General features: G+C 36.2%; 1 protein-coding gene across 1 annotated transcript in view; it reads left to right on the forward strand.

Annotated features, from left to right (window-relative positions):
* The window catches only part of LOC150094616 (protein eyes shut-like), a 198,797-nt gene that overhangs the window by 113,549 nt on the left and 58,857 nt on the right, over positions 1-26,391 (forward strand). Inside the window, exon 9 of the mRNA XM_090411605.1 lies at positions 12,655-12,735. Within this exon, the coding sequence (XP_090267731.1) occupies positions 12,655-12,735 (81 nt within the window). The remainder of the gene's footprint in view (positions 1-12,654; positions 12,736-26,391) is intronic.

The raw sequence follows: 26,391 nt of genomic DNA on the forward strand, positions 1-26,391 counted from the left end.
GTATCATTAGGCAGGTGCGTGACTAAGGTGTCTAGGAAGGGTAAACAATTGTTCTTTTCCTTTTCCATAGTAAACTGGATTCTTGGATGGAGGCTATTGAGATGACCGAGGAAGGAGTCTAACGTGTCTGGGCCATGAGGCCAAATAGAGAACACATCATCTACATATCTTAGCCAGATAGAAGATTTGAGTGGGGCTGAGTCTATGGCTCGTTTTTTGAAATCTTCCATATAGAAATTGGCAAGGGGGGGGGGGGTGAGAGGGGGGAGCCCATGGCGGTTCCCTCTATCTGCTTGTAGAATTTGTTATTCCAAGCGAAATACCCAGAGTTGATGGCGAAGGAAAAGAGATCTAAGATGTCAGAGGGAAAAACGTTTTCTAAGAGAGATAAAGTGTCAGTTAAGGGAATATTGGTAAACAAGGAGGAGATATCAAAGCTTACTAATATGTCTGTATTATTCAAGGTTAAATTTTCTGTGAGGGCGTTAAAGTGGGTCGAGTTTTTTATATAGGAAGCTGAATTTCCGGTGAGGGGGGACAGAGACTTGGCCAGCTGTTTAGACAGTCTGTAACAAGGTGCATTGGTGGCATCTACTATAGGCCTGAGTGGGGAATTAGGTTTGTAGCTATAGTAGATGCCACCAATGAGGGGAGTGGAAAATAGTAGAAAATAGACTGATGTAGCAAATTACCGATCAGCATATCAGGAGTCATTGTCAAAGTACTGAAGAAGTTGATCAAGAGCAAAATACTGGAATGGATATATCGAAATGGGATACTGTATGGGGGATCTGCATGGTTTTGTGAAAGGTAGGTCATGCCTCAGTAACTTGCTCACATTTTATAATACAATGACAGCTGAGTTGGATAAAGGTAATGGGTTTACAGTGATATTGCTGACTTTGCAAAGTCCTTTGATAGGATACTACATGAATTCTAATCATGTAGAATTGCAGGGAAATGTATATAGGGCTGGTGAGATGGATAGGGTGGTTGATGAGTCCAAAAGAAGGCCTGTGACTAGTGGTGAGCCGCATGGTTCTTGGACTGCTACTGTTTAATTTGTTCATTAACGATATAGGAAAGGATCTAAGTGATGCCGATGATACAAAGTTTGGTGGAGCAATAGTTAATACAGATGTCAAAATTTTGCAGGATGATTTGGATAGATTGACAGACTTGGCAAAAGAGAAAGGATTTCAGTTTAATGTGGCAAAGTGTAAGGTTATGCATTTTGGTGGTGAAAAGATTATCAGCCATATACCATATTGGTGGAACTGTATTCCACAAAATTGATAAAGCTAGAGACTTTGGAGTGTTAGTGGATAGGAAGTTAAAGTTTAGGGAGCACATAGTAAAAGTGGCTAAAGCAGTTCATGAGATCACTTGGCTTCTGAAGAATACTTTGACAGGCAGGTTATTATTCCTCTTTATTGAGCCTTGATAAGATCCCATCTTGACTACTGCGTGCAGATCTGGACGCCAGGGTTTCGTGGTGATGAGGAGGAAGTGGAGAAGATACAGAGACAAGTATCAAAGATGGCAGCAGTTCTATGGAATGAACTTTACGAGAACAGGTTGAAGATTTTGTGGATTATAGAAACTGGTTGATGGGCAGAAAAGGGATGATATGATTGACACCACGGGCAAATATTCCGGGTGTGCAGTGCTCATACACGAAATAATATCAGTATCACCAATATTATGTTTTTACATTTATTCCCATTAAAGATCACTCAATTTTTGTAGACATTGCGTGATTCCTAAAAATAAACACAATGTACTAATGCTTCATTGTTGTCTTCACGAGAGTAATAAAGCATTGGTGCTTCGTGAAGAGAGCACTTTTCGACGCATAAACATTCCACCACATCGTGTTAATAGCCAGGTGTGCTTTCAAAATGCATACACCTTTAAGCCCTTCGAAAAGATGTAAAGAAGGTGCAGCTGGTCAAATTCTTAGTATTTTTAAACCACTAAGAAGGCAAGGCTGGGTGAGCTAACATTTTGAGCTCACCTAGTGACTGTGTTTGGTTATTGTGTCAACCAATCCAATTGAATGTTGTCACTTGTCATGAGTTGAGCACTTTCTGTATCCGATGGCTGTATTACAAACAGCTATTACACACGTTTTCTGAAACTGAAAATTTGAAAGTGGATGTTAGGATAAAAATGCTAATTGTTTTTTCTTTTGCTTGTGCAGTATAGCATCTGTTGATGTTGCAAAGTTTTTTAACGGTATAGAGACATTTTTATTCTAGTCTTCGGAAACAACAGGAAGTAAAAATATATCTATTCCTAAATAAAAATGAATATTCTGTGTATTATAAGACATTGTTGATCTACAACAAAATACCAGCATATGTGAGATTGATAAGACAGAAGAACCACTGATACTAAAAGATAAAATAAAAAACTAATGAATGTAGGATTTCCGAAAGTGTGGATAATTCCGATAATGATCAGATGTTATGTATACTGACTCTCAGTAAATAAATTAAAATTCTTGGAAAATGGGGTGAAATATACACAAACCAGAGAAATATGCATAACATATGTAACAAATTCTACAAGATGATTTGCTGCTCCATTAAACCATATTTATTCCTGGAATACTCTCTCTCTCTGCATAAGTTTTTTTTTAATTATGCCATCATGAATTCACTTATTCATGTTTAGACTTTATAGGATCATGCTATTTGCTCTACCCAGCAACTTATAGGACACACATATCACAAATGATAATTATTAATAATTTGTTTACCATTAATGAAAGTGTTTCTACTCGCACTTATTCTTTCCTATTCTTACATGTCTTATAAATGATGGTTCACATATTTTCATCTTTGAGTATTTCAGATATACCAACCAAATATAGCATTCATCTTCATTGTTGTTTTCTAATAAATCCTAAACAAACAGATTGTTCCCCTACTCTATGCAGAAGTATTCAAAGTTATCCTGCATTTAATTGCATTGGACCAATTAAGATTACCTCTGATGCACTATGCACTCTCAAAACTTTCATACATTGATAAAAATGCTGTCATTTCATATGTAGAGTGGGTGCAAACAGGGCATCCTCCTGGATCGAGGAAAAAATTCCACAAATTATAATCGTAAAAGTGATTGAGATATGTAATCTTACACCCTGGGATGCTTTGTCTTAAAATTTTATTTTGGGTTCGCCTCTTTCGACCCACGGCGGGGTAGCCATAGAACACGTGTTTTATTGCTGCAATAAAACACGTGTTCTATGTGATGAACAGAAAACCTGTTTTCTGTTCATCTTTTTCTGATTTGTGAAAATAATGTTCATTACTGTTGTGAACAGAGACCAGTTCATTTGCCCTCTGTGTCTAGTGAATCACTGAGTGAAGTGTTAATTGTAAATTTATAGTAAAACAAATTTAAACAGAAAAATACATTTTTAAAAGGTAAGTGTATGTAATTTAATATTATTTTGCTTGTTAGTTTTATGATTTTTTTGCTTTTAAACTGAAATAATTCAATTTAGGATTTTGGGATTAATTAATTAGTTGATTTTTAATAAATACGTCAGTCAATTTTTTTATATATGAAATTGTGCCAGAAACTATTATTATTCATTATATAAGTATTCAGAATTAAACTATTAATTCTGAATACTTTGTTTTTCCAAGAATTAAAGATCATTAAAATCGATGTAAAATGAAAATAATGTATTTATAGTTTACATCAACAAATAATTACATCAAAAAATGCTAAAAATTTATTGATGTAATTATTTAATTAAATCGTGAAATTTGTAGTGCGGGTTGCATAACCCACACGACAGCACACCCAACCGAAATGGGCATGCAACGCCAGTGATTGAGACATAAATTACTGAGGAGTTTTTACAAGATTAATCCAGAGGAAATTTTTCAGAACAAGTGCATTAATGGGAGAACTGGGGGAGGGATTCACAGACAATTCATCTCTGACTATTTATTATGGCGTGGAAAATTGATCCTGGGGAAAATTCATCGAGAGGAAAATTTATTGCAGGGAAAATGCGTCGGGAGGAAAAATCGCAGAAAAAAAATTCACCGAAAGCGTTATTCACTAGAAAATTGAAGTCAGTTTTGGTTTAACGTGTTATGTAGAGGTGTGTGATATTTGATAAATTGTATCTGAGAGATACCGTGAACTCAGATGTCAGTATACTATTGGTTTAATTGTGTTTTTTTTTTATTTGTTTTTTTTTTTCAATAATTTCGAGATTGTAACTGAAAATAAATAAACCATCATGTATTATATTTGTAGTTTTTTTTTAAAGTTTTATCACATTTCAGCACATACTAGTAATGAATGTATCTCTTTGATACACTTTACCTAAGCTGCAATTTTTTCTGACCGCAACCTCTGCAGGGTTAACCTCCCAACCAGCAAGGATGTATATATACGTCCAGCAAATCCTGAATACGAGTCAGACTACCTATTGAAAAAACATGGATATCAAATGCATTTGACTGTCATATCCATTAGGAGGTGCAATAATCCTTCATGCTGACGAGAACACTTGACCAGATTGCCTCGCGTACGTAGCTACATTCAATTAGCTATTGCCAGAAATGCAATTGCTTGCCATTTGCTCAGTAACTGGAATCTAAATTATATTATCTACAAGTTACATTTATTTTTGCTACTTGTTTTATCATATAATTACAGTTTTTAATGACAGTACAAATAAAAGATCCTTTCATATTTCTTCACTTAAGATTGTATCACTCTGGAGAACAATGGCACTATCATTTTTTTTTTTTTTTTTTTTTTTTTTTTTTTGCTAATTATCTTAGTCGCCAATACATTTTATTCTCCCAGAACTTGATTCAAGGTAATTATTTTTTTCAAACAATATTTTATAAATTCATAAAAATTCGAATCTTAAAATAAATACAGCCTCCATGTGTTACAAATTGTTTTCTTTATTTTTTTTCATAATTTTAGAAAATTAGTTCACAGATTACATGAAAGTTTGCCCTTTTATAATATTACCTTATAGATAATGATAAGTAAATCTTGAATTATATCACATAATGTATAATATTCATAACATAATCTGTAGTTCTTTGCACTTCAACTTTCTTGGTTTCCTGGAATCGCTTATTACATATTGAAATGAACGGCTATTATGAAGTAAACTGTTATGTACATATTTTCTGCTAATTTTGATATTATGTGGCAATTTTGAAGTAGTGATACCATGGTCCCCACAAGGGTGGGGCTGACAGGGCTCTAGCCTCTGGGCCCGTAATTAGGGGCCCATCTTGTCGGGTCAGCCAGTTAAGTGAGACTAACAAAAGACAAAAAGAAACTTTATAAAATATGAATGAATATGTGCCGAGAGGGACTACTACAATCATTTCCAACCCATTATCCATCTTTTCAGATTTATGGTTACTCTTGTTGTGTCGGAAAAAAATGATGAGTCATCCTTTTTTCCCACCCAACATTAAGTTACCTCATAAAGAGAGTATAAGGACATGCTTACGCCTCTGAACAGAGTATGTGCCTTTTAACAATAGAAGTGCATGTAAATATCCAAGTGTGTAAGCTCTAAACAATGTTGAAATAACCCATGAGTTAAGTAGAGAATATTTGTAAATGAATAAAAAAATTAAATCATGTATAAATTGCCAAATAAATATGTATAAGCTAGAGCAAACTTTAAGCCATGTAAAAGCAGTTCGTAGCCACGGCATACAATCGGCAGCCGCCGTATGTGTGACACACCACCGCGTGAGGGAGCTGTTTTAGAGTATAAAGGTTTCGTGGGAATTCAAATCGCTCTCTTTTTCTCTTATCTCTTGTCTCTCATCTCCGGGTTTTGTCGGCACCTAGTCCTGTCGGAGAGCAGTGTAGAGCTTGCCGCCACGTGTAGCAAGAATCCCCCCCTTGCTATGTGTGCTATGTGGGCCAAGGCTGCAACTACTATGTATTCAGATCCATGAGAAGAAAGAGCCACTGATGAAATCAACGTGAGTGTTCAAATCTGTGTATGAGTGTTTTTCGGTTCGTATGGAAACAAAGGAATAGCAAGACCGCCATCAGTGAAGGTACAGTAAGCTGACCAAAGTATCCAGTTCAAGGCAAGAACTGTAAGCGGAAGATTTTCTTATGTTAAATGTTGAATTAAAGTAACCGAAGAGTAGGGAAACAGAAGTTAAGGAAACATGCCAATTCTGTGTAGTGCTATAAGAACAGTCTGCGATTTAGACACTTTTGTCTACAGTTGAGGGGAAAGCATATTAGGCTCCAGCCGAACAGGAGGCCGAGGTCCGAACTGTTTGTGTGATTTAAGAACAGTAATGTTAGATGGTCAGAACGTAACTAATTCTTAACTAAAATTTTGAAGGGGGGGGGGGATTAAGTAAGATTAAGGAGTATTATCCTAGAGAAATTCATGCCAGAAGTATTGAGTTGTCTTGTGTGTATATGAAATATTACATGTGTGATAATATTAGGTAACTTAGTTATAAGAGTCTGAGAATAGATGTACGTTTAGAAGTGAGGAATTTATGTCAAGTAAGGGACTATAGTATAGAAGTTTTGTTTGTGATTAATTAAGTAAAGGGAACCTAGACTCTTTTAAGATTAAGGATTTGATTAACATGTATACTTGTCTTTGTGCAATAATAAATGTGTTTCTTAAAATATAATCAAATGAGTTTGTCATCCTTTCTGTGGATTTGCGCTACCGTTTGGAAAATTTCGTACCGTGCATTTAAGGAGGAACCATTAGTGATAGAAGAATTGGGACCACAACTGCTTACTTCTTGATCCCTACATTTCCTTTAAGTATTCTTGGATGACATATCAGAATTTAGTTGCCGGCTGGTGCAGTCTTTAATTAATACAAATTCGTCGGCAAACGAATATCTGATATTAAGTGATACAAAAATCAATGTTAACTGTAAGGCTAGAGTAAAGACAATTAAAGATATAACGATAAGGAAGTCACATAGTCACACGCCAGACACCTAAGATATAACACTCTTCTGAACTTCCCATTCGAAAGGATTTACTTTAGTTTTCATTTTTCGTTCGTCTGTCTCGTTTTCTCCTTCAACACTGAACACAATGAAAAAATTATTTCAGATCTTATAAAGATATGCTAATGACAATGTTTTGGCACAAAATATTAACAAGTATTGACAATAAGAACATTATTATAGAAAGTAAAGGAATATCTATTGAGGTCGAGCCCACACTTATAAGAGAATTGGTGCAAGAGATTTACGTGACTTGTGGGAAAGTGTTTTCCAAGAAGCAAAAGTAGTTGCTGAAGTAATCGGTGTGCAACCTCAATTTTGCGAAAATTGAGAAAGTACTGTAGAACCTGAACAAGATTTCAAAATTTTTGTAATTTATTCAGTATTGGATTTCATTATGAATGATTTCAAAACAAGGTTTGAAGATGCAGATAATATATGTGAATTATTCTCACCTATTTTAAATTTCCACAACTTGGGATGATGGTCAACTTATTTCAAAAGCAGCAAAACTTGTGAAAAAGATCTGTCAGAAGAGTTACTGAATGAAATTCTTCACCTTAAAAGTATTCATAAGATAGTTTTTGACATAGAAACAAGTCTGGTGAGACTTCTGAATGCAATTTATTACAAAAACCTGCAAGATATCTGCCTCGCCATTAAACTATTTTGCACAATACTGGTTACTGTTTCTTCAGCTGAGAGATCATTCATCAGACTGGCCGATTCATTGAAAACATGGCAAAGAAGCACAAGTAGCCAAGAACGACTTAATCACCTATCAATTTTGCGCATCGAAAATGATTGGGCTAAGTGAGTTGATTTTACTGACATTATTGATAAATTTGTGTCGGCAAAAGCTAGAAAATATACTTTGAAGTAATTTTGAATATTATTATTAGTTTGTATTATGTAGATGTTGGTAGTTTTTTAAATAAATATTACTTTTGTGTTATCATTTAGACTAATTGATCCTAAACCATGGAGACTGTAAAGCAATGCGTTGTCCTTAAACTAAGGTAGGGAACCTGCCAAAAATCCTGGCCTGGGGGCCCGCTTCAGGATGTGGAGGCCATGAGAGATACTTTCCTTACAGTTTATCATTCGAAACATGTATAGGTGCATGCGTCAAAATGAAATTTTATTTCCCAAAATTTTCATAATAGAATAAAAATTGTATTTCGTCTTTGATGGCTCCCCTTTCCAAACTATCACACGCACAAATACTTCTAGGTAACACGTGTGCACCGTCTTTTTATTTGAATTCATTATTTTTACAAAGTAATTGTACCAGATAACTTTTAATATTCCGATACAGAAATTAAATTGTGATTATTACAATGAGCAAATTTTGTATATTTTCTCATTTATATTATTTCCTGATAAATATAAATAATTAAATTATGTGATATTGGGGAAATTAATGTTTAAAAAACAGTGTCATCATACAAAAGCAATATCAGAATAAAATTTTAAAAAAATATTTTTTTAAAATTTTCTTATATGGGGAATTTATTTTTTCACATATATCTGTGATGAATTTTTGTGTGATTAATCCCTCCCCACGATTAAATTTCCAGTGATGAATAGTCTCTGCGATGCTTTTTCTTCACGATGAATAGCCTCCGCAATGAATTTTCCTTGCGATGAATTGTCAGTGAAAAAATTGAACTGTCTGGACACGAACTAGGGGGTCATCCATGGAAACTGAGTAAGAGTGTTAGAACTAAGCTTTTTGCTTGTAGAGTAGTGAATGATTGGAATAGGTTGCCAGAGTCTGTAGTGGGTGCAGTGACTGTGAATGAGTTGAAAGCAAAGTATGATAGATACTGCACAAATGTTGGATAGTTTTTGACATGATATTTAGGGCCTCCCTCAACCTAATGACTCCTTGGAGTTGCCTGTAATAATAATAATACCTTGTTTTCATCCCCAATCCTCTCTCTGGTTATGTTATGTCGATGCAATTTTTGCTGTTTAATTTAGCCTCGTTCTGAAGGCAAACTTTCCACCTTCCTGCATTGGATCAATAGCCTTCACTTATGTATTCGATTCACAATGGAAAAATAAAATGCTTGTAGTTTACTATTCTTGAATATCCTTCTTAGTCACATAGCATCCGGTACTTTGTCAGCATCAAAAGTCTGCTTATCACACCTCCCAAAAAATTTATGCTGTCAAGTTGTAAATTAATAGAACACATAATGTTTGCTCCTCAGGCTTACAACAAGAACTTCTACCAAAACTCGAATGAAATTCAATGGTTATAATACTCATCTAATCCAACAGATAATTGACTCTTATATTCCAATAACTAAGGATTCTTCCAATCCATTATATTTTTAGCATCTCTGAATCTATTGGTAGAATTTTGAAGAAGTCATTGTTATTATTATTACTACCCAAGACCCCATGGAGTCAAAGACTCTTCTGGGAGGTCCTTTTATCACACACGCAGCTCATCATACCATGTCTTAAACACACTCATGTTGGAGGCTTAATGGATTTTTTACAACACTCAAAAAGAATTAAAATAGAATTTAATACTTCCTATATTTCGTCCTAGTCACTAGGACATCTACGGGGATTACAAAAACAATTAATGTAACATATACACAAAAAAAACAATACTAAGCCCAACCACGTTGGTGACACTAAAGTCTTATCTAGGTAGAGCGCCCTCTAAGGGCAGTAGTAGGTGGCCTGGAATGTAAGGTGGGAACTCTGGTGATGAGTGTTTCCCAAATCTTCGGAAGCTTAATGCAACCGTATTTATTGAGATTTGGTTGGTTTTTGAGAGCTGCTGCTGCTTCTAAGAAAAGTCTCTCTTTCTTGAATTTGCTGTGGTGGAGCATGGTGGTTTTTCTTCCATGATACCCTGTGGGTGGTGTCCAAAACATGGTCAGCCAAGCCTGAATGGCCATAGTTGTGTTTAACAATGTACGACTTGTGTTCCTCCAGGCGGATGGATGCTGATCTGCCTGTCTGTCCAAAGTACGCAAGCTTACAGGAACAGGGTACTTTGTAAACTCCAGGCAGAGAGAGAGAGGAGGGAGCTGATCTTTCATAGAACGGATAAGGGTAGCAAGTTTGCGGTGGGGCTTATATGCTGTGTGTAGGTTGTACTGTTTTAGTATCTTGGCTATTTTTTCGGATGTGCCACAGATGTAGGGTATGGTGATGGCATTTTTAAAATCTTGTTGACGAGAGGGACGGGGAATGGGGGAGGAACTGATTATTTTTTTGATACTGTGATCGCTGTAGCCATTGGAGAGGAAAGTGCTGTGTATGTGGTTAAGCTCAGTAGTGAGGGCGGTTCCACTGGAACAAAGATTGTGGGCTCTCTTGGTAAGAGTTTTAATAATGCCATATTGTTGAGAGGGGTGGTGGTGGGAGAGTTTGTGAATGTATCTGCCTGTGTGTGTGGGTTTTCTGTATACGGTGAAGGTAAGTGTATCATTAGGCAGGCGTGTGACTAAGGTGTCTTGGAAGGGTAAACAATTGTTCTTTTCGTTTTCCATAGTGAACTGGATTCTTCAATGAAGACTATTGAGATGACTGAGGAAGGAGTCTAACGTGTCTGGGCCATGAGGCCAAATAGAGAACACATCATCTACATATCTTAGCCAGATAGAAGGTTTGAGTGGGGCTGAGTCTATGGCTCGTTTTTCAAAATCTTCCATATAGAAATTGGCAAGGGGGGGGTGAGAGGGGGGAACCCATGGCAGTTCCCTCTATCTGCTTGTAGATTTTTTTGTTCCAAGAGAAATACCCAAAGTTAATGGCAAAGGAAAAGAGATCTAAGATGTCAGAGGGAAAAACGTTTTCTAAGAGAGATAAGGTGTCAATTAAGGGAATATTGGTAAACAAAGAGGAGATATCAAAGCTTACCAATATGTCTGTCTTATTCAAGGTTAAATTTTCTGTGAGGGCTTTAAATTGGGTCGAGTTTTTTTACCTACATCCCGCTAGAACACGACCCCACAAAAACACAAGTTAAGAAACTAAAAATCTTACTCAAAAAAGTATCTTCCTGGCCCCCTGACGTCACGAAAAAACTTAAACCTTTCCGCTCCCGTCCCCCCCCGAATATACGGTTTACCAAAAATCCACAAACCCAATTCCCCACTCAGGCCTATAGTAGATGCCACCAATGCACCTTGCTATAGACTATCTAAACAGCTGGCCAACTCTCTGATCCCCCTCACCGGAAGGTCCCCTTCCTATATAAAAAATTTTTTCTTTGAAAATAGGTCTGAAAAACAGGGTGCATCTTATACACCAGAACTCAGTCTTTTATTACTTTCATTTCTGGAAATTTTCTCTGTTCCGAGTTACGCGATTTCTTTCTTACTTCCTTGTGGTGTGTGAGAGCATTCCAGTTACATAAAGTTCATTGGATGCACATGCGCTGTAATTGAAGATCACAGCTATGTTCCTGTTCGTTTTAACTTTCCAATTATTGTTGTGAATGGTGATAAATTTCTGCCGTTAAATTTTCTCTAAATTTCTTGGCAAATTATGGCTGAAAACATCAGCATTGCTACAATATTGCATACAAGCTACGTGTGATTGCATATGCTAAAGAACATGGAAACAGGGCTGCAGAGAGGCATTTAGGGCCAGCCCCAACTGAGAAAATGATAAGAACTTGGCTGAATCAGAAAGAGGATTTAAAAAAATCTTTTTTTCCTAAAAATATGTGTACAAAAAAGGGGTTGCGTCTTATATACGCCAGCAAATACGGTAACTCCTTATTCCATGCTACACCCACAAGCTGTCTCCTGAGCTCTTCATAATCACCCCCCCCCCCTTGTAGCTCCACATATACCCTTTTCTCATAAAGGTCCTCACACTGCTAGCAACCACCCAGGTAATCACTTCATGGTCACTCTCGCCAATTGGTGGGTGATTGGACACTTCATTTTTAATTACATCCTCTGATGAGATGATCAAATTCAAGACTCTCAAACCTCTTTGCCCTCTATTACATACTGTCTGAGGTAGTTGTCCCTCTTAAACTCAAGAAACTCATTTTCTTTACTTCCCGTTGCTATCGCATCTTCCCAGTCTCTATTGCCATAATTAAAATTGCCCATAATGATCACCCTTTTCTTATTTGCTTGGCTAATTTGGTTATACATTTCATAGTCACTATCATCCACATTATCAGGTCTATAACAACATCCAACCAGATATTTCATTCTATTCACCTCTATGTCACACCATACTCCCTCAAAACCGCTGGCACTATTTCCCTCTTGCATCTCTACTTTGTATGGACATTAGTTTCAGTATCTGATATTTGGGCTTTATTGTGTTATTTTCTTTGTAAGGGGAGTCAATTGTTACTTTCTTTTCCTATAGTAAAGTTTATTTTAAGATGTGCTAAGATTGTATCAAATGTGTGTAGACTATAAGGCCAAATAGTAAACACATCATCAATATAGTACACCCAAACTATTGGCTTAAGTGTTCATTTTTTCCTCTCATGGATATGTATACCATGATATGCATTAATAATCAATGACACTGAAATCTTTCCATAGTATTATAATTTGTAAAAATCACTTTTGATTAGATTGTGATTAAAAGTAGTTTTATCTTTTTATTATTATCATTATTATTTTTCTGATAGATGTCAACAGCCCAATGTCTGATTTTTTTGCACTTGGACTAGAAAATGGCTATATTATATACAATTATAACCTTGGCTCAGGTAAGACATCTTGTGATAATTCTCTGCTTTCATTGTATTGTATTTCAATGATTGTATTAGTAAAGATTTAATGTCTTTTCAACCTAGTATTTAATATTTATTACTCTTTACTCTGTTCATTCAGTTTTCATGAAGCATTCAAGTAATCATTGTTTATGAAACATAACTTTTTGGTGTATATTTTCAAGCAATGTGTCAGGTATGATAGTCCAACATAATTAAGATTTCATGATTAGTTTCCTCAAAAGTTTTTTCCCCAAAATCGGTCTTTATTTGTCAGGTCTCAAATGTAATCAGTTCTTATTGTTCTATCCTCCCAGGCACTCCTCAATGCATCGTCCACTTACCTACCTATGTGCTTTAAACACCTGTTTCATTAAACTGTCTTCTATTTTGCTTAAGCAACTCTACCACCTTAGAATATTTCTGCATACATATGAATGAACATTAATATTGTAATAGTTTTCTTAATATTTGGATTAGTTAATAAGATATTTAAGTGTAAAGAGCTGTTCTAATAAAAAAAAATAATAATTAGAAGGAAACTGGTGAAAGTAATTTACATTAGAAATTGGCAGTGCTTAGTACTGGAAAATTCTTCAGAGTGGAAAGGTGGTAATATGGAAGGACTAAAATCTTCAAAAACTGTGCAAGTTGATTCTGTGAACATTTGGATTTTATAAGTAATTGGTTTATGGAAGATGAATGAAGTGAAAGAAGAGCTGCATACTTAGGTTATTACCATTCATGCTATGTTATGCTGTCTTCTTCTTCCAAATCGCATGCTTAAATTCTTCATTCATTCATTTCACATCTACTGTATTAGGACCCAAGCAGCACTGATCTCATTTCCATCCAGTTCACCATTCATTATACAGCTGTGAGATTTCATGCTAGCTGGAACATCACCCAGTTAAACAAAGCTATTACTGTTTTCATCAGGAAACCAAGGTGAAAATTAAAAGTCAACTATTGTAATAAACCAATTTAATATATACAATAAGAAGAATAAATCCAACATTACAAGAATTAAAGATAGGAACCATCAACAAAAAGAACATTAATGGAAAGGAAATAAAACTTGCAGAAGAACTGTAAAAGTACCACATGGACATAAGTGATGTTGCGGACACAAAAAAAAGATAAGATTCTACTAAATAAGTATAAGGATGTTAAGCAGTGATGATCAAGGAAGGCGTAGTGATAGCATTCATGTTCAGAGAAGATAAACTTCAGTGGAAGGCAATATCAAGTAATTTTGTGGGCAAACACCAAAATGGGGAAAGGGACAATGAAATTTATTTGTGCCTATGGTCCCACAGAAGGTTCTCTTAAGGAAGGAGAGGAGTGATTTTTTAAATAATTAGAACAGGCAGCTGATATAAATAAAATGAAAAAAGTGGTCCTTGTTAGAGATCTAAATTGCAGAGTAGGAAATAAATCCCACCTGGCATATAGAAACATTTTAGGAAAATTTGGGGAAAAGAGCAAAGTTAATGATAATGGTAAATAACTTCTTGATTTGAGCTCAGGATACAAGCTACTAATTACTACCACAGTCTTTCAACATAAAGATGTGCACAAGTTCACATGGAAGAATGATACAAGTAATAAGAAAGGCCTCATTGAATACGTTATTGTTAGTAGTGATATCTAAATTGCAGAGTAGGAAATAAATCCCACCTGGCATATAGAAACATTTTAGGAAAATTTGGGGAAAAGAGCAAGGTTAATGATAATGGTAAATAACTTCTTGATTTGAGCTCGGGATAAATGGTATCAGTGGAACTAGCTGTAGATCCAGAAATGAATTGTTGTGTTTGTATACCAATGCTAGAAGTATAAGAAACAAGGCGGATGAAATGGTTGCACTAATTGCGTCTGTGCACCCAGAGATTGTCGGAATAAGTGAGACATGGTTAGATGAGGATGACATCCTGACAGGAATAGAGATGGAAAGGTATGATGTGTTTCGTGAGGATAGAAGGGGTAAAAAGGGAGGGGGAGTGCTATTGATGATAGAGAAAGAGTTATGTCCATACAAGGTAGAGATGCAAGAGGGAAATGGGGCCAGTGGTTTTGAGGCAGTATGGTGTGAGATAGAGGTGAATAGAATCAAATACTTGGTGGGATGTTGTTATAGACCTGGTAATGTGGATGGTGGTGATAGTGAAATGTATAGTCAAATAAGCCAAGCAAATAAGAAAAGGGTGATCATTATGGGTGATTTTAATTATGGCAATATAGACTGGAATGAAGAGATAGCAACTGGAAGTAAAGAAAATGAGTTTCTTGAGTTTTTGAGGGATAACTACCTCAGACAGTATGTAACAGAGGGCACAAGAGGATTAAGGGTCTTGGATTTGGTCATCTCATCGGAGGATGTAATTATCAATGAGGTATCAAATCATCCACCAATTGGTGAACGTGACCATGAGGTGATTACTTGGGTGATTGCCAGCAGTGCAAGGACCCCTGTGAAGAAAGGGTATATGTGGAACTACAAGGGGGGTGATTATGAAGAGCTCAGGAGACAGCTTGCAGGTGTAGCATGGAATGAGGAGTTAGCTGGAAAAGAGATCAATGCAGCTTGGGGGATTTTCAAAAAATATTTAGTGGATGCAATGTCTAAATGTATACCACGGGTGAGAAGGTTAAATAAGTTAGGTGTGAGATGGATGAATAAAGAGATTAAGCATGCAATACAGAGAAAAAGGGCATTGTGGAGGCAGCATAAGAGAAGTGGAAGTAACCAATTTCATGAGTTCTACAAAGACCAGGCAAGGAGAGTGACTTGGTTGGTGAGAGTAGCTAAAGAGAGGTATGAACAGCAGTTAGCTAATGAAGCTAAAAAGAATCCTAGGGAGTTCTTTCGATATGTAGCCAGCAAAAGAAAGAATGATTATGGAAGGATGACATTGATTGCAGGAAATGGTATAAAGACAGCTGTTGCAGAATGTGTGGTGGAAATACTTAATGAGCAGTTCATAAAGATCTTTCAATCTTGTGAATATGACTTCATGGAGAGATTAAGAGCAGTTGATGATGGGGAGGAGAGACTGACTGTAAGTGAGCAAGAGGTGTTTGGGGAGTTGAGTAAACTAGATGTAAATAAGGCTGTGGGACTTGATAATATATCACCGCGTATTCTGAAGGAATGTGCCAGAGAGTTGACACCTGCCTTGACATATTTTTTTAATACGAGTCTTGCACTTGGTCAAGTCCCTAAAGAGTGGAAGGAGGGCAAGATTGTGCCACTTCATAAAGGATGTGATCGAACTCAAGCATCAAACTATAGGCCTATCTGTGTGTCAGGTGTTGTGGTTAAGTTGTTGGAGAAGCTTGTGAGAACTAGGATCCAGAGTTGGGTTGACAACAATGGTATAATCTTTGATGGACAGCATGGATTTGCTAAAGGGAGGTCGTGTTTTAGTAATCTACTTACTTATTACAATAAAGTGACTGCTTCCTTGGACAGCGGAGAAAGATACACAGTAATATACTTGGATTTTGCAAAAGCTTTTGATAGAGTACCTCATGATAAGTTGACAGTCAAACTAGAGCAGATGGGGTTGGATATTAGATTAGTGCATTGGATTGGAGACTGGCTATCTGATAGGTATCAACAAGTTGTGTATGGGGGTGCAATATCCAGGAAAAGGAAAGTCACTAGTGGAGTGCCTCAGGGATCTGTTTTAGGGCCATTACTATTTAACTTGTATATTAATGATATTAGCGAAGATTTGGATGGAGATATTCAGTTGTTTGCAGATGATGCAAAGTTGGGACGAACCATAAAGAGTAGTGAAGATGTTGTGGCCTTGCAAGAAGACTTGAATAAATTGAGTGATTGGGCAAGCAAATGGGGATGTGAGTTCAATGTTGCAAAATGTAATGTTTTAAAATTTGGAAAACAAAGATGGGATGCAGAATTTATGCTTGGTGAGAATATATTGTTGGAAATAGAGGAAATAAGAGATCTGGGAGTGATAGTGGATAAGGATCTAAAATTTAGGGGACACATCGCTAAAATTGTGAAGACAACACAAAGACTTCTGGGAATGATGAGGAGGACACTGACGTGTAGAAGTAGGGAGATTCTTGTTCCATTGTATAAGGCTTTGATTAGGCCACACATGGACTATTGTGCCCAGATTTGGTCACCTGGTTTTCAGAAGGATGAAGAGATGTTGGAAAGGGTCCCAAGGCGACTGACTAAGGTAGTTTCTGACCTCTGGAATGTTGAGTATGAGGAAAGATTGAAAAGATGTAATTTGCAGAGTCTAGTGGAGAGAAGGAAGAGGGGAGATATGATAGAGACCTACAAGTTGGTAAGGGGTTGTTATAGGATCAATGGTAGAGAAGTTCTACAGAGAATAGTGGGAGATCAGGGGAGAACCAGAGGTCATACCTGGAAACTGTATAAAGAGGGTGTGAGTAGGGGAGTGAGAGGCAGGTTTTTTTCGTGCAGAGTTGTGAATGATTGGAATGCCTTGCCTGAGAGTGTGGTGTCTGCAAGGAGTTTGAATGTGTTTAAGACCCGGTATGATGAGATGTGTGTGAGATAAAAGGACCTCCTAGATGAGTCTTTGACTCCATGAGGTCTTGTTTAATAATAATAATAAATAATCTTCATACTGCTTCAAAATACAAGAGTATACACAGGATTTGAAACTGAAAATGATCATCGCTTAGTTTTAAATAGGATAAAAATGAATCTCGCATTTAAAAGAACAATATGTAAGAACATTTTAAAAAAGAATTAAAGTTGCTCAGCTTTTACAGGTAAACCATGGACTATTAAGGTCATAAAAGTTAAAGTACTGGAGAGATCGGTGAAAACTAGGAAGACAGAAATGGGTTGAAAACAGCAGTATTCTTTGTTCTTGTCAGCATGGGTTTGTTAAAGGGAGATCATGTTTTACTAACCTACTTAGGAATTGTAGATCTGTGGTCTGTGTTTGATGGAAAGCAGGATTTGTATAATGCCCATGGACTGCATCTAAATGGTTTTGGTATTAGGTGTCTAAAGAGAGAGAGAGAGAGAGAGAGCTTTGTGCACTGAGCATTCCAAAATGCAAATTCAGGAAATCTTAAGCAATTAGGGTGGAAGCAGGTGAGTTTGTGAGAATGACCAAGTGCAGAATTTAGTCTCTGAAGGAAAAATATTGAATATGCTAGTCAATGCAGGAAATAAAGATTGGTGGACACCTAAAGGGATGCTGTCGTTTCTATGTGCTATATAGAAAAATAATACGAGATAGACTGAAGAGTGGCTGTTCATGATAATCAGTCTGGTATGAGATAAAGGCCAATAAAACTAAATATACAGTTGGTTGTTGCTATAGGCCAGAGTTGGTTACATAGATGAACTGGAAGACTTGCATTGGAAGACAATGAGTACAGGTCGAGTGATTATTATGGGGGAATTCAGCTATGGAGATATAGACTGGAAGTTAAAAAGATCACATGGCAGAAAGGAGATGGAATTTATCCACATACTGAGAGATAATTACTTGAGCAGCATGTAATGGAAGGGGCTAGAGGTGTGAGAGTATTGGACCTGATCAAAAGAGCTATCCATAACCAAGGTGGCCATACCAATTGGCAAAAGTGATCATGAGGTCTTGACTTGGGAGATTGGGGTTTATGTGGAACTACAAGACAGGTGATTATGACAAGCTTAGGAGGAAGTTTAAATCTGTGGCATGGCATAAAACACTAACACTACAGGATAAGGATGTTAGTAGTGAATGTGAGATAGCTAAAGGTCATCTAGAGGAAGCAATATTAAATTGTATACCTAAGGTAAGGAGGATTAATCAGATAGGCGTTAGATGGATGAGTAATATCAAATAATCATGAGCTACAGAAGAAGAAAATGCTGGAGAAAGAATATAAGGAAAGAGGTGACCAGAAAACTCATGATGAACAGTACAAAGCTCAGACAAGAAAAGTGAACAGCACGGCAAGGAAGGCAAAATCAGATTACAAGAAGAATCTAGCCAAGCATATCAAAAGAAATCCCAAAGTCATTCTTCCTCTTACATAGCAAAGTAAGAGGAAGAATGACTATGGAAGATTAACCTTAATGAGTGGTAATGGTCATGAGGTGACGAAAGCAATATATATCATCACTTGGTTGATATACAGGGGAATGTGATCTAAGTGAGGTTAGTACTTTAACATATATGACAGACAGTAATGTGGGAACATGGGTGGATGAATTGGTGGTTCTTAGGATATTGCAGAATCTCAGTGTAAATATAGCTGTGGGTTTAGATGGGATATCAGCTCAAGTTTTGTGAGAATCAGCAGGATTACTGGCAATGCCTCTGACTAGGATCTTTAATTTAAGTCTCAGCTCCTGTAGAGTTCCGAGGTAGTGGAAAGAGGACAAAATAATTCCCTTGCATAACACGGGTTCTAAGACTACAGTAGCAAATTATAAATCAACCAGTATTTCAGGAGTGTTGTTAAAAGTACTGGAAAAATTGGTCAAAAATTCAAGAATTGGCAGATAAGAATATGATACTGTATGAGAGGCAACATTTCTTTGTGAAGAGTCATCCCTTAGTAATTTATTATCTTTTTATACCAGACTAACAACTGAGTTGGATAAAGGAAATGGCTACAGTATGAATTTGCTGGATTTTGCAATGCCATTTGATAGAATATCACATGGAACTCTCTTATGCAAATCAGAAAAACTGGGGATCGAAATGACACTGTTTATGTAGATAAGAAGGTCGCTATTGGACAGATATCAAATATTGGTATATGGAGGGACAGAATCAAGGTGAAAACAGCTGACTAGTAGCTAGTGGTGTGCTGCAATGTTCAGTGCTGGGACCATTGCTGTTTATTTTGTACATAAATGATATAGGAAATAACCTGAAAGGAAATATTCAGTTGTTTGCTGATGATGATGTGAAATTTGGAAGGGTAATTGTTAATCAAGGTGATGTGAAGAGCTTCCAGGATAATTTAATTAGGCTGTCAGTATGGACAAAAGATAATGGGTATAAGGTTATTGTGAAGAAATGCAATGTTATGCATTTTGGGATAAATAGATTATAAATTATGCACCTCATTGATGGAACTGTACTTCAGGAAATAGATGAGGCTAGAGATTTAGGGGTAGTGATTGATAGAGAGTTAAAGTTTGGAATACATATTACTAAAGTAGCTGATAGATTATTTGGCAATTGAATAGCACACTACCAAGTAGAGATATGGAAGTTGTTATTCCACTTTATAAGGCAGTGATACATCCTCATCTGGATTGTTGTCAGGTCTGGTCTCTTGGGTTTTGTGAGGTTCTTGGGGATAAGAAAGAGGTGGAGAAGATTCAGAGGTAAGTGACCAAGATGGTGAGTGGTCTGTGGAATGTTTCCTTTAGGATAGATTGAGGGTGTGTGGATCGCAGAAGCTGGTTGAGAGGTGAGAAAGAGAGGGATATGATAGAAGCATTTGAGTTGCTTAAATGAGTGACCAAGATGGTGACTGATCTGTGGAATGTTCCCTTAAGGATAGATTGAGGGTGCATGGATTGCAGAAGTTGATTGATAGGAGAAATGGAGGGGATGTGATAGAAACATCTGATTTGCTTAATGGGTTTTATAGGATTGAGAACATCCCTAGAAGTTGAATAAAGATGTGGTTATTAGTGGTGTGAGGACTAGATTTTTTTGCTTGTAGAGTTGTGAATTAGTGGAATGGATGTCAGTTGTGAGTGCTTTGCCAGTTAGCGGGTTCAAGGAGAGGTATGGTAGATTGTGTGTATAGTTTTCATCTCCCATGATGAGTCTTCAGACTCACGGAGGTGCCTATAACAATAATAATTATAATAATAATAATACTTAGGTGTTATAACAACGTGACAAATGTCTTAAACAAGAGAGATGCATATAATGCTTAGATTTTGTAAAAGCTTTTGATAGACTGCCACATGACATGCGTTAAATAAACTGAAAGAAATGGGATTAAATAACAGACTAGTAAGTTGAATTGGTGACTGGCTGTCAGATACATATGAGATGGTTGTATGTGGGGGGTGCATTTTCCCAAAAGAGAAAAGTCAGTAGTGCTGTTCTTCAGGCTCTGTATTATAGCCATTGTTGTTCAGTTTATATATATAGGATACTGGGATGAATGTAATTGGTGATATGCAACTGTTTGCAGACGATGAAAAATTCAGGAGAGCAATGCAGAGTCAAGCAGATATTATGTTCTCACAGGAGGTTTTGAATAGATTGTGTGAATGGACTAGTAAGTGAACTGTCAATTCAGTGTTGCAAAGTGTAAGGATTTGAAAAGGATAAGTATTCAGTAAACAATGATGGAATACAAATAATATACTTGGTGAGGAAACTTTAAAGGATGTAGAGGAGATGAGAGATCTGGGAGTGGTGGTGGCGGTGGACAAGTACCTGAAATTCAGGGGCCATATTGCACAAGTTCTAATAGATTTCATGGTATGATATGAACACAGATAGATAAGAAAATAACTATTTATTAACTTAGAAGCTAATATTTCGCTGGTATTATATCCAGCATCTTCAGAGCACACAACACAGTTTGTTACAAAAGCAAGACAGCCACAATCCGGTGTAACAGTGGGGCTAGTATAAGTAATTGCAGCGTGCAACACAAGACTAACATGTCTGACGAACAAATAAGTCTATCCACGTATATTGCACAAGTTATAAAGACATCACATTGAATAATGACAATGATGCAGAGGACATTTGGAAATAAAGAGTTTATGATTCCATTGTATAAGGCCTCATGTGGATTATTATTCAGAGATTTAATCAATAGGTTTTCATGGTGATGAGGATATATTAGAAAGGATCTAGAGAAGATTCACAAAGGTGGTCAGTGATCTTTGGAATGTAGAGTATGAAGACAGATTGAAAGAATGCAAATTGCTAAGGTTTGTGAATAGGAGGAGGGAAGGATGATTGAGACATATAAGCTAGTCAGGGATTGTTATCAGATTGAATTTTCATAGAATGGAAGGGGGGTAGAACAAGAGGCCATAGCTGGAAACTGTATAAAGAGGGTATGAGCAGGTTCTTTGCATGGAGAGTGGAATGCATTATCTGAGTGGGTTGTGAATGTAGACACACTGAATCAGTTAAAAGGATGAGAACTGTGTGCAATAGTATATATCTCCCATGATGAGTCTCTGACTCCATGGAGGTCAGATGTTAATAATAATAATACAATAATAATAATAATAATAATTTAAGTTACCAAGAAGAATCACTTAGTGGGATTTACATAAGAATATCCAGTTTGTCATTAAAAATTTTCTTTGAATACATTATCAGTGTTGGTTTGGAAGCATAGGCACTGGTGATTGTTTGTTGATTATTGACTAGCTCACACATAAAATTAGGAATAAAGGAGATGAAATAGTTCCATTGATAGCCTCAGCCTTTTCAAAGATTATTAGGATCAGCAAAACATGCTTGATGTAAGTTGATTTACTGACAGGATTTAGAAGTAGAAAGGTGCAGCATATTTTGGAATGATAGTAAGGGCAAATATAGTGGAGTGATGAGTTGTGTCCTCTCAGAGCCGAAGGTTTTGAATGCATATGGCGTGAGGTGGAGGTGGGAATGACAGGATATTTAGTGGAATATTGCTATAGGCTAGAAACACAGAGGATGAAGAACAGGAAATGTTTAGGCAGTTGAGTTAGGCAAGTGCAAAACGAGTTATCATTATGGGAGATATTAACTAATGCAGTATAAATTGGTAAGGGAATGGAATTTCATGAATTCTTGAGGGATAAATACCACATGTAGTGGAAGGAACATGAGGCTCAAGAGTTTTGGATTTGGTGCTAGCATCAAAGGATCTGATTGTAACTGAAATGTCATTCCTACCCCACTTTTGCATGAAGGAGATGGTAGGTAGTAATTAAGATTTTAGAGAAACTATAAACTGGTAAGAGATCATATTCCACATTGGGCAGGTGAATGTTTGCATGGATTTGTTAAGGGGCACCATGTTTTAGTTATCTCATTTCCATTTTTAATCAAATAACTATAGCAGTTGATGGGGGGAAAAGGCATTTGCTGTCTTTTTTTTTTACATTTTTTTTCTGAGGTGGGGGAAGGGTTTACAAAGGACTTTAACAGGTTACCACATTATAAGCTAATATTTAAATTATATCACATGGGTTTAGATATCAGGTTAGTGATTGGATTTGAAATTGACTATCAGATAGATAAAGTTCGCCCACCGATTAGAGGTCCCTCGACACTTCTGCGCATGTCAGAAAAAGGAGAATCCATTTCGATAATAAGGTAATCAATCTGTCTTCTGGGATGTGTTTGTTTATTATTACAGGTCAGAAAATTTAGCTTTTCTTTTATGAACATTGTAGTTTTTAAAATGTTACTATTTTGCTTGTATAACAGTTGGAAAAATGTACGTAGAGTATTAACAAAATTAAAAAAGGTATAGCATAAAACAAAAATTTAACTAAGTTTATTTTTAAGAAAGTTTTCTATAAAATAAAAATAATTATACAGAAAAACAGAAATTTTTTCAAATGAACTTACAGTTGAGAGAACTGAGACACTTTAATGTCCTAAACCGATTAATTATTTATGACTTGTGACTTTTTTAACAAACCCATGAAAAAAAAGGTTGGAAAAAAATACCATTATCAAATCCTTTTAATCTTCAGAGTCATCTGAATCGGTGTCCGAATCGCCATCACTTTCACTTAAACTGATCACCAAAGGTTCGCATAATTCTTCGATAATTCCGTCTCTGTCCCAATACATATTTTCCAATGAGGTGACATGAAAGCAATATTTTCCCCAGTTTTGAACTGTAATATTTTCAATCGCCTGTTCTGAAAGCTTGAAAAGTTTCGACATGTCAATATCCCCAGTTACGTTGCAATGGTGAATGAAACTTTTCACTTCTGCCCAAACATACTCAATAGCATTAATATCGCAATGATATGGTGGTAGCCTCAAAGGTAGAAATCCATGCTCTTTGAGCATCATGTCGAATTTAAATAGTTTAGTTGGGCGAGTTTCTTTTGACCAAATTAATCAATTTAATTTTTCACATATCTGGGGAATGAAAAATGTTATTTGCAGAGAGCCAATCCATAAGAACTTGCTTCTTATTAGACCAATTTGGAACTTTGTTTGATCGAATAGAGTGATATGAAGTGTTATCAATTATAACAACAGCATTTTTAGGAAGGTTTGGAATCAGTTTTTCTTCTACCCACTTTTCGAAGATCGTAGAATTCATTTGCCTATGGTAATTGGCTTTGTATAGTAAGTTTGAATTCGGTAAAAAACCCATTTCTCCACCCGCACACAAAATTATTATGCACCGCGAGGCATTTCCGGTTTGTAGCACTCCACATTCTTCTTTAGACTGCCAACATTTTCCATAAGTTAAATTACTATCAATCCAAGTTTCATCTAGATACACAATCGGTTTTTTTCTCCTCCCTGAAACATCTTATTGCTCTCAAATATTGTGTTCTAGATAAAACAATGTCACTTTGCTCCATGATAAGTTTCCTTTTATTCTGGGACTTTTTAAAACAAAATCCGATTTCATGAAGTATTTTCCTTAAAGTTTCTCTTTTCCAAGGAAAATTATTTTTTTCTTTAAGCACAGGAATCAATTTCGGAACAGTTGGCACTCTTTACTCGACCACGTAAAATTCGTGAATAGTTCTTCTTATAACGCAGTGGTCGCCAAAGTGGTCAATATAACATTGTTAGGGGTCGATTGGGGGGGGTTGATAGAAAAATATAAGACGTCATTGTATAGGTAATATTTAATTCGGTTAACTTGGATTACCTCCATCCTGAATGGCAATGCAATTAAGAGTGAATCGTAGGAACAGTGACATGAATAGGACTTATAAGATGGAGCAAGGTCATGAAAATAGTTACGGAGGCAAATCAAGTAGGCCAACATGACGTATTTACCAATAAATGGATGTCGGTGGTTCCTGCCCGGCCGACACATACATGGTTGAAGCTGGTTTTAGTCATGTTAATTCCATTTTAACAAAACAAAGAAATAAGCTAGATATAGAATTCCGTGGCGATTTAAGTCCAAAACTTACTAATTTTGACCTCAACATTTCTAATCTTCTCAAGAGTCACGAAGCACACCCTTCACATTGACAACGTTAGTAAATTGTATACTAAGTTAATAAAAGTCTTATTTTCTTTATTTTAATGAAGGGGATATTAAATCCCACATTATTTCAAAGCCGAATAAGAAATTCAAAGATCGGAATCAAAGAGTTTCATGCCTAATCTGGGATTTAAAATCCCCTTCATTTAAATAATGTTACATCACCGAAGTGAAGCCTATTGGCTCTTTTATTTAAGTCTTATTTTCATATGTATAAGGAAGATTGTATTATTGTTATTTTGTTATCTAAATTAAATTTTATATTTTATATATTATTTATCCCTCCTATCAAATATGTAATGTTAAGAAGGATGTCAAAAACAAAAACGTATCCCTTTGACATTAAGCCAATATAATAATATATACTATATTATACATACAATAAACGCTGCAACTATAAAATTAACAATCTAAAAACTCAAATGAGTGTTTGCTTGTCCTATTATAATTACTTAATAGTAAAATAGAGGGGGTCGATAAAAAGTCAAGAAACTCTTGAAGGGGTCGACAGTCAAAGAAGTTTGGCAACCCCTGTTATAACGTCTACATCAAAATCATTCAAAGCTACGGTTTCGATGGTTTTCTTTACTCTGGAGCTTTTTTTTTTTTTTTTTTCAGGAGATTTAAATTTTGGCTTACCTTCACCTTTTGATTCCCTACGAATTCTTTTAACAGTCGACCCTGATACGCCCGCAATTGCACTTGCACGTATTATGATTTGAGAAAGGGGAACAAGGAGACGATTCTTTTTCGCAAAATGTCAGCACATTATTCAATATTCTTTTGCAAGAGCTACTGAAACGTTTAACAAAAGAACTTGTTGACTGTACTGGATCCATCATACAAATTAATAATAGAAAAATAATGCAAAAAAGCGACAACAAAAATCAAAATAGTACTAGTACAGCGACAGACAAGAAAGCACGTGATTTTGCATGTTGGCGACCAATTTGTACATCCTTCATTTCTTTCTCCCCTTCAGCATGAATCGATTATTCTTGGCAAAATGCCAAGGAGAGATCTACAAATGGTGGGTGAACTATATCAGAGAGTTATGTACATATTGAGGAGTATCACGGAAGCAGAAGGCTACACGTGAGGTCTCAGGGCTCAGTATTGGGACTTGTAGTGTTTTACTTTTATATCAATAACATCGTCAATGGATTGCAGGGAATATTCACTTGTTTTTAGATGGTGTGAAGCTGAGAATGGTTATTAGTAATAGTGCTGATGTGGTAGACCTTTAGTAGAATTTTAATAAGCTGAACAGATGGCAATGAATTGAGAATTTCAGTTTTATGCAGCTAAATGTAAGCTCTTGAAGTTTGGGATCCATTGATGGAAGGATATATACTGACTTGAAGGAACTGTATTGGAGAAATTAGAAGCAGCAAAGGATCTTGGGGTGATGACTGATAGAAAGTTGAAGTTTAGGGGATATATTGCAAAGGTGGT

The sequence above is a fragment of the Typopeltis vanoorti genome, chromosome 21 (assembly GCF_054136105.1).
Source record: "Typopeltis vanoorti isolate ZY-2024b chromosome 21, IOZ_Tvanoo_1.0, whole genome shotgun sequence".
NCBI lineage: Eukaryota > Metazoa > Arthropoda > Arachnida > Uropygi > Thelyphonidae > Typopeltis > Typopeltis vanoorti.